The sequence below is a fragment of the Orycteropus afer genome, unplaced genomic scaffold, assembly GCF_000298275.1.
Source record: "Orycteropus afer afer isolate SDZICR_OR568_19922 unplaced genomic scaffold, OryAfe1.0 scaffold00214, whole genome shotgun sequence".
In the NCBI taxonomy this organism is placed as follows: domain Eukaryota; kingdom Metazoa; phylum Chordata; class Mammalia; order Tubulidentata; family Orycteropodidae; genus Orycteropus; species Orycteropus afer.
Window position 1 is genome coordinate 3,588,696 of NW_006921801.1, and position 10,258 is coordinate 3,598,953.

At 38.8% G+C, this 10,258-nt stretch overlaps 1 protein-coding gene across 1 annotated transcript in view; it reads right to left on the reverse strand.

Annotated features, from left to right (window-relative positions):
- Window positions 1-1,111: 1,111 nt before the first annotated feature.
- GCH1 (GTP cyclohydrolase 1) overlaps window positions 1,112-10,258 on the reverse strand; it is a 74,414-nt gene continuing 65,267 nt past the window's right edge. Inside the window, exons 4-6 of the mRNA XM_007948352.2 lie at window positions 3,884-3,915; window positions 2,606-2,690; window positions 1,112-1,238 (exon numbers count right to left, since the gene is read on the reverse strand). Of these exons, the coding sequence (XP_007946543.1) occupies window positions 1,112-1,238; window positions 2,606-2,690; window positions 3,884-3,915 (244 nt within the window). The remainder of the gene's footprint in view (window positions 1,239-2,605; window positions 2,691-3,883; window positions 3,916-10,258) is intronic.

Consider the following 10,258-nt stretch of genomic DNA (forward strand, 5'->3'; position numbering starts at 1 on the left):
GAAAATCAGTATCATAGGCTTCCTGACATATTTTCACAAACACTAACAATATAGCTTTCACAGAACAATGGACAGTGCTCAAAATGCAGTCTACAATTAGTTTCTTCTGCATTCTCTCGTATTCCTGGAAGCCATGGCTCAGCAGACCCAAAAACGATGGATACCCTCAAAGGTTTCAGGAAATACTTAGAAAAATATTTGATAAGATTTTTTAAAAAATGTTTTAAGGCATCTACATGGAACACACAAAGTAAACACCAAGGAAATTCTAAAGGTAAAACTATGAGGACTAGTTACAGGTAATGTCAGTACTAAGTCTTATAAAATAATGTCTCTTAAAGAAAGACAAAGGTACCTACACTCTAAATGGTGTGATATTCACATCAAGGCACAGAGAGTTAAATATCTAAATCCCTGTATGTTGACATGAGAATACACTCGTAAACAACTCCAGGAACTGATTTCCTGTACTTGGGCTAAAAAAGAATAGAAGGTAGAAATGTGCCTTTTAACTCATAGTAAAATCCAAAGTACAGATATCCCACCACTTTCCATGGTGACTAACATTACAGCTTGGTATTTAAAACTAAATATATATATTTTTAAAAAGCATCACTGGTGGTTTAGTAAACAAGACTGAAGTGGAGCCTGTTGGACTTGAATTCACAGAGCAATGATGCACACTGCACAGAAATTATTTGGACTCTCAGCACTACACCACCATTTTTTTGCTTGGGAAGGAAAAAACAGTGTATTAGCTCTCCCACAACCAACACTCCTGTGCCTATAAGTCAAATCACCACTGTTTCAATCAAACACGTTAATTCTTCTCCCTTGCCAGCACCCTCAGGTTATTTGAATGGCAGTGGTTCTGTGCATGGAACTTGGACTACTGCAGTTCACTTTAGTGTCACCACTAAAAGGCGCCAAGAATAAAGTAGAGGGCTCACCCCTTTATAAATTACTTTTATTTGACCTGTTATAAATAAGTTTTATACAAAATTAATGACAAGGAATAAAGTTCACATTTGTAACAATTGAAAATGGAATGTACCAGACACAAAATGCCTCTAGCAGTAGGATCTGCAAAGCACACAGCACAGCCTGCAGTTCAGCTCCTAATGAGAGTTAGAAACTCCTCCCGAGTCTTTGGGTCTTCCCGGAACACACCCAGCATCGTGCTGGTCACAGTTTTGCTGTTCATTTTCTGTACCCCTCGCATTACCATACACATGTGTCTAAAAAACAAGACAACAAAGGTGGTTTAAGGAGTACACAATTGCTAGTCTGGTTTTTAAAATAAAAAGTAGGCCAAAACATTCATTTCACTTTGAGGTTAGCAAATGTGTCCAAACATCACTTCTTAGATAAACTGGATCTGAAATTATTTTTAAAGTTTCTTTGTCTTCTTCTTTTCAGTGGTCCAGTCCTTAATGCATCTAACAGAAGGGGAAAAAATGGGATTTTCATCCTGGGTGAAAGTGACATGAAGTGTCTACCAAAAAACAAAAAACCAAACCACTGCCATCGAGTCAATTCTGACTCATAGGACCTTACAGGACAGAGTAGAAATGCCCCATAGGGTTTCCAAGGCTGTAATCTTTACAGAAGCAAATTGCCTCATCTTTCTCCCATGGAGTGGTCATTAGGGTTTTGGTCAGTAGCTGAGTTATGTAACCACTGTGATACCAGAATACCTAAAGTATCTACAGTGATACACAATTTGTATGTAAAAGGAAATTTACTTGATCCACCTACAGGGCCAAGGCAGTATAATGCTAACTTAGGTGCTAAGAGAAATAATCAAGCATGCTGGCCTCACTAGGCAGAATCTCTATAATAGTGGCCACTGTGAGTTTCAGCAACCGAGTGAAGTCAGATAACATACTCAAGACAGAGCTCATAGCACTCTGGTAGAATGGATGAAAACACTGCCCACAGGATGTATGCAATTCTCGTCATTCATTCTAGCTTACAAGTTTCTTCCCTTGCCTTTTGTACCAATTCTTAGCTATCTCTAGTTTGTTAAATGTGTGAAAAAACAATTATAATATTTTTAAATTAACATTAAAAAATATAATAACATGGCTTGGAACAGTAAAGAGCAAAAGAAGAAACCAAGAGAAGACATACAACACTACTGGTTGTGCAAACTACTGCACCTAAGCTTAAAAATCCCTACACCCTTACATGCCCCTTCCCACCTACAAAAGTCTCCTATACTCTGGTTTCTACATCACACCATTACCAAACCAAAAACCAAACTCACTGCTGCCGAGTCAATTTCGACTTATAGCAATGCTTCCTTGGGTTTCCAAGGCACTATCGCTACAGAAGTAGATTGCCCCATCTTCCTTCCGAGGAGTGGCTGGTGGATTTGAACCACCAGCCTTCTGCTTAGCAGTCAAATGCCTTAGGCACTACGCCACCAGAGCTCCTACATCACACCATTAATGAAAGGTAAAAGGACCTTATGCTCAGAGGTAGAAACCAACAATGCTACTGTCAATTGTGTAGTATCACCCTCTGCTAGAAAAAGTGAGCAGCACTAAACATCATTTTTCCTGCACCAGTATGACATTACTAGAAACAAGTATGGACTTACGTTGCTTCAACCACCACTCCAACTCCAGCAGGTCGCAAGGCTTCTGTGATGGCCACAGCAATTTGTTTTGTAAGGCGTTCCTGAACTGTGGATGTGACAAAGAGCTCAGTGTAAAAGTCTAACACAGATCAAATTACAACAACTAAAGAAACCAAACCCATGGCCCATCACATCAATTCTGACTCATAGTGAATCTACAGGACAGAGTAGAACTGCCCCATATGGTTTCCAATGCTGTAATCTTTATAGAAGCAGATTGCCTCATCTTTCCCCCATGGTGCAGCTGGTGGATTCAAACTGCCCCACTTTCAGTTAGCAGCCAAATGCTTAAGCACTGTGCAACCAGCGCTCCTGCCGATACAGAAAGATGCCTGAAAACAATCTTTTTTTTTTTTTTTTTTGTCTGTAGAATATGTGAAATCTTAAGAAGCAGACTTTTGTGACACTTAATACCCAAGATCCACCAGCTTTGACCAGTTTACTCTGTCTGCAGACTGGGCCATGGAGGCTTCTGTGTGGGTCCCCACCTCTAGCATTCAATGCAGTGCAGGTGCTGAAGGTTTCTCAGCATCAGTTGTGGGGAGGGATTAGAACAGCAATTGTTTCTTACATGTGCAATAAAACCAACAGAATATTGGTAACAAGCACCACCCTGGAGGTAGAGCAGAGCAAATAATTAAATAAATAGCCCGAAACAGGATTAAGGGGCTAACGTCCAATTTTTGAACTGAACTCAGCAATGTTGAAAATCAACTACTTAACCTAAATAATGCAGCTCCTGTGCTGAATAAAACAACTTGTCTTTGAATACAGACAAGAGTGTTAATTGCAGCATCATACCTACTTGAAAACATCCCCAAATCCAGGAGAGGGATTGGTTAAATCAAGTCAAGGCACAGCCATACAATGGAATGCTGAACAACTATCAAAATGAATGAAGTAGTTTAATAAATGTGAAAAAAATGTTCAAGATTTTTTAAGTGAAAAAAATAAAGAAAAAAGAAAGCATAATCTAATATGTATAATTCAAGACCATTTGTGTTTAAATATAATAAAAATTGATTTTTAAATGTTGACATATGCATAGAGAAAATATGGAGAATTGTGCAAATCCAACTGATTTATTTGGGGGACTTGATACATAGAAGACTCTTTTATTCTCATTTTTAATTTTATAAAGCATATTATTATATTTGTACTAGGAAAAGTAAAATACTTTTTCTATAAGAAAAAGAAAATGCTTTGCTGTAAGAAAAATAAATATTTTAAAAAGTTTACCTTGTAATCTTCTACTATAGATTTCTACAATCCTGAAAAAGAAAGAATAATATTAGTTCATCATAAATTGTTTGAAGTTGGAATTGTTGAAGTCATGAGACACAAACTTTGTTGAAGTAATTTTGGGGTGGGGGTGGGGAAATAATGCTTATAGGACAACAACAGGTAGATACAAGAACACAGACAGATAAGACAGGATCTGAAGGAGACCACAACCTCCACACCTCGTGGTGCCGCCTTATGTCCCAAAAGCTCTCTTAAAAGTCTCCAAGTGTAAAAGTCACTTAGACAAAACACAGTTAGAAATAAGTAACAAATTCTTAAAGCTCCCAAGTCATCACTTTTAAATCAAGTCCCATGTTCTAATTAATCATACAGTTTAATCAAAGCTTAAAGTAAAAGAAAAATACTTTGCTAACAGCAGACCATCCTCAACTCCTACACCAACTAAACCTATTAAAATAATCAGATTAAAACTGATTACAGACTTCTTCAGACATCTCTTTGTAAGATAGGTTTTCTAAGTACTCAGCATGATTAACTCTCAAAATAAGTCACCTGATTTCAGCTTATAATACAGTCTGTCATGTGATAATTTTCCTCTTTCAGAATCTCTAACACTGGTTGTGAAATTAAAAATGGCCATAAAAATTACTCATTTGAACATGACAATTCATTTTTACTAGTAAATTTTATTCTATCAGGGAGTTGAGGGCATTTTCTTCAAAATTTGACCTTGGAGTCATGAATGTGGTCTCAATTTAGGGATCATCTCCTCTGTGAATTATTTTCTGCTTCTTCCCTCCATTTTGCCCCTCAGATAAATTGGAAAATTGCTCCTTTATACCTGTTGTAGCTAATGAAGTCAGTAACAAGTATGCCACCCTCTGTACCACTCAACCAGGAGCTCCATGAAGGCAAAGCCATCCTGAGTGTTCTTTGTGCCCTTTGTCAGTATGCAATAACATTTTGAAAGAATACAATTATGTTCTATTATTATCATTATTATTATGAACAAAAAGCAGAATGAATGGTTTTCAAGCTCTTAGTTACCAGATACACTTATTGTTGGGTCCAATTTCTGTGTGCATTATTTCTGATAGTTTTTCAGGTGATTACTTTGTTATACAAGTGTAGTTCTTGTTAGCTGCCAGCAAGTCAGCCCCCAGCTCATGGCAATTCCATGCACAATGGGATTGCACTGTTGTGATCCATGGGGTTGCTACTGGCTGATTTTCGGAAGATGATCACCAGGCCTTTCTTCTTAGTCTCAATCTGGATGCCCACTGAAACTTGTTTAGCATCACAGCAACCCACAAGCTGCCACTGAGAGACAAGTGGTGAGTGCACTTGGGGTGCACTAGCTAGGAATCGAGCCTGGGTCTCCCACACAGAAGGAGAGGATGCTACCACCGAACCACCCCTGTACTATGCAAGCAGGCAGATGACGACAATTCAAAAGATACATATAATGTCTTTGCTCTGATATTCATTTCCTTTTCTCAAGTAGAATTTCAGATATAATATTAAACAACAGTGGTAATACTGGACATCCCAGTTTTGCTCCAGACACTAACAGGAATGGCTCTAATATTTTACCATTAGCATAGTACCTGCCTACTTTTCTTTTTCCAGTCAGGAGTAGGCATTGCACTTATCGTATCTTTTCAGTTTTAAAGATAATAATATAGATTCCTGAATTTATTTTTAAAATAAGCTTTACTTTCAAAGCACTACTAAGGAACAACAACAAAGTAGAAGGACTCACACTCCCTGATCTCAAAACCTACTGTACAGCCACAACAGTCAAAATAGCCTGGTACTGGTACAACAACAGACAGACACACAGACCTGTGGAACAGAACTGAGAATCCAGAAATAGATCCAACCCTATAGACAGCTGATCTTTGACAGAGTGGAAACCCATTAAATGGAGAAGAGATGGTCTCTTTAACAAGTGGTGCTGGCAAAACTGAATATCTATTTGCAGAAAAATGAAACAAGATCCATACCTCACATCACACACAGAAACTAACTCCAGATGGATCAAAGACTTAAATGTGAAACGTAAAACTCTAAAATTCCTCAAGGAAAAAATAGGGACAAATTTAGGGGCCCTCATTTATGGCATAAATAGACTATCAAATGTAACCAAAAATGCACAAAAAGCAGAAGATAAACTACATGACCGGGTCCTTCTAAAAAGTAAATGCTTATGTTTATCAAAAGACTTCCCCAAAAGAGTAAAAAGAGAACCGAAATAAAAAGTACTTGGCGACAATATATCCAACAAGCAACTTATCTCCAAAATTTATAGAAAACTTCAACACTTCAACATCAGAAAGACAAACAATTCAAACACAGATGAACTTGGAGGACATTATGCTGAGTGAAATAAGTCACTTGCAGAAGGACAAATATTGTATTAGTTCATTATTGTAAAAAAGTCAAGGAAAGTATGGAAGGAAACTTTGTTGATTAGCAGGGGTGGGAGGGGAAGGAACAGTGCAAAAAAAGAAAAAGGGGAGCAGAGGGCAAACATCCTGAGGGAGTGAGTCACTGGGCCCACAGGATGAAGACTATGGTTGCAGGGGACACCAAGCTCAATTGGCATAACATGCTACACAAAAACATTGTTCTACATCCTACTTTGACGAGTAGTGACTAGGGTCTTAAAAGCTTGCGATTGACCATCTAAGATGCAATAATTAGTCTCTCCTCACCCAGAGCAAAGAAGAATGAAGAAAACCAAAGATGCTTGGAATCAACAAGTGGACCATGAGAACCTCAGCCTACATGACCCTGAGATCAGAACTAGATGGCTCCCGGCTACCACTCAGATAAGGCATCAGTGTAGGAGATAGTGGAAAGAGTGGAAGAAAAACGTGAAACAAAATTCAAAATCTAAAAAGGACCAGGCTTACTGGTCCAATAGAGACTGGCGAAACCCCTGAAACTATGGCCCCTAGTCACCCTTTGGCCCGGAATTGGACTCACTGCCTTGACTTCCAACCAAACAACACACAGGCCTATCATGTGAACATTTACATCAGGTACCCCTTAGAACAATCAACCACAGGAGACGGGAGACTGAAGAGCAGCATTTGCACAGGGAAGAAGCTCTGAAGGTAGGCATGCACAGGGAAGGAGGACACAGAGGAAAGGTAACTAACCACAGGGAGAAACTGGGAAGAGAACTGTTACATTGTGGAGATTGCGATCAATGTCACGAAAGAGTGCAGATGAACTATATTGATTGGAAAACTAATTTGTGCTGTAAACTTTCACCCAGATCACAATTGAGGAAAAAAAAAAAAATCACCATCATCTTTATTTTGCCCTCATTTTTAAAAGATAATTTGTTGAGAGGTATTTGTTGGGAATAGAATTCTAGGCTGACACCAAAATTTATCTGTTTTCTGCCTTTCAATATTGCTGCTGGGGGAACAGTTGTCAGCCTAATTGTGATTACTCTGTAGGTAATTGATTATTTCTCTGTGGCTGCTTTTAAGATATTTTAATATGTGCTTTTAGAAAGGCTGACTTCTGCTTCCATAAAGAAGCAGAAGTTCTACTCTAATATATGGAGTTGCCATTCAAAACAAGAGGACCTACACTGTACCCTTTAATGAGCTTTACCTTGCTTTTTATTTTTAACTTTTGTGATTTTTTTCTTCTTTAATAAAGAAGGGACTATAGCTGTATACTAGTTTTAACAGATTTATTTTAATAGTCCAGTTACTGGTCTTATAATATCACGTCTCCATTTTCTGTCTTACTTTATGTAGCACGCTTTCTCTCCTTTTCTTCCTTCTGATTAGAAAAGTAATCTGGTGATACTTTTATGGAAGAACCTATGGATGATATTACTGAACCCAGGCTAACCAGAAGGCTGGAGGTTCAAACCCACTAGCCACTCCTCGGAAAGAAGGTTGGGCAATCCTACTTCCGTAGTGATACTGCCTCGGAAACCCAAGGAGGGGTCGCCATGAGTCGGGGTCGACTCGATGGCAAATAACAACAACAACAACAGAGGAACCCTTGTGGTGTAATGCTTAAGTGCTCAAATGCTAATAGCAGAAAGGTCGAGGATTTGAACCCAGCAACCACTCACCAGGAAAAAGGACTTTGCCACACTTGGCAAAGTGTGTCAGCAGAGATTACAACCTAGGAAAGCGTATGGGGCAGTTCCACTCTGTCCTATAGGGTCGCTTTAAGTCAGAATTAACTGGACAGCACACAACAGAGGAACTTCTCTCCCATTTAGAATTTGCTCACCCCTCCTCCTGTAGGTCTCTTCAACTCTGTCAGGTGGCAGCCATCCTGGCTCCTTTTAACTGGGACCTCCCTACCAGGCATTTCTGTGGCACTTACTGCCTGTGCCATCAGTTCCCCTTGAGGGCAGCAGATGTGTCCTACTTCTCAAGATGACACAGGAGGTGGCACAGTGCCCTTTCACAGTGTGTGTTCAATAAAGAGCTGAACCGTGGCTACCCCATGGCTCTACAATTCTAAATTCAAGATTTCATTATGTTCACTCCATTATTCTAAGGCAAGAACACTAATACGTGTTAAACGGATTTTCCACAACAAAAGGAATTTCTCTTCAAGCTAGGTTTACTCTAGAATTCTACTAAGTTGAACCAGATCAACTCACTTCTGGCATTTTCTTGTTACTTAAGGCTCTACTGTTTGATATTTGACTTCACTGGCACTGAAAGGTCATTCGTTTAAAGTCAAGCATACAGCAGACTTCACATTCAAGATTAAAATGAACATTAAAGTTTTGCCAAGACATTCCGCTTTCTTTGATTTTTACTCTTCATTCCCTAAATATTCTTTCCTCTTATGAGGAATAAGCAGCTTACATTTAATAGACTCTTTCTTCAGGTTTATTTTTTAAAAAATATAAAACATCTTACACCCAGTTCTTTGTTTAGTGCTTCACTTTTTTAAGTTTTAATCCTATTAGTGGAAGGTCTAATCTCCAACCCAATAATCAACTCCTTTGTATTGTTTCATAAAAGCTTAATTACTTGAGCTCTTTTCTCTTGCCTAGCCCAAGGCTCTCTCTTCTACTCTGAAGTTACCATTTATTCCATGATCTCACTGAATCAACTACAATCCACTTCCCATGAAGTGTTACCCATTGTAATCACAGCATGGTCTTCCACCAAAAAAAAAAAAAAAAAAAAAACCACCAAGGCAGTTGCTGTCGCATCAATTCCATCTCATGGCAACCCGTGCGTGTCACAGTAGAACTGTGCTTTATAGGGTTTTCACATCTCGATTTTTTCAGAAGCATATTCCAGGCTTTCTTTCCAGGAGTCTCTGGGTGGTTTTGAACTGCCAAGCTTTCAGTTAGCAGCTAAGCACTTAATCATTTGTGCCACTCGAGAATTCCACGGTTTCTAGAGAAGGCATTTATATTAAGGCCAGGGCCTAATATGGTCTGCCAAGGTTTTTTTTATAATATGGAAACTATCCAATATACTTTTCACATATGGACTATCTATTACAGGCATCAGAGGTACTAGAATTTCTACATGGAAAATGTGTAGGGTTGGCAATCTTGCTAGAAAGGGGAGCGCCGGGAGACTAGGCCTAAAGCCATTTGCACAGCAACAGAGCACACTAATTTTACTTAGACTGTATGTTAACAAACAGTAAGAATAATAACTTTTAGTAACATCACTTTTATTCACAGTTGATATGAAACATTTTATTGATTATTATTTGGGAGTAAATTATTGGGGAAGGAGGTACTGAGAGAACTTGTAGTAGATTAATTACTCCTTCACCACCACCACTAACTACCCTTTTCTCAGCGACCCCTTGGCACTGCTACTGGGTACAGATCACTGAAAGAAGCCAATGAAGTAATTACAGCTACCAAATAATAATATCATCCTTTCATGGTGCCAATTAGCCCTGTCAGGTGGTGAGGCTGCTGGACAGGAATGAGTCTGGAAAGTGGGGAAGTTAAATTTCTCTCTTCTACTCACTTTCTCCTCAAATCCTAGAGGAAATAAGTGAGAAAGTTGAAGTGAAAACAAAGTAAAAGAACAGCTGGGGAGGGCAGCTGTCAGACTGCTATAGTATTCACAGATTCCAACAGATAACAGAAAAAGCTCTGCACCACCAATTCCGGATCATGGTAAATCCCAGTGTCTAAACAGAGAGCTAAAAATCACATCAGAACCACAGAATAGCCAGTTAGTCTCAAGGACTCATTCATTCCAATTTCAATTAAAACACTAGCTTGATTTTAAAAACAGGGCATAGGGACCCTTGACTATATGTTCAGTGACTATCCTTTCATTTTCTTTTTAACTCTCAGTATACACACACACACACATACACACACACACACAC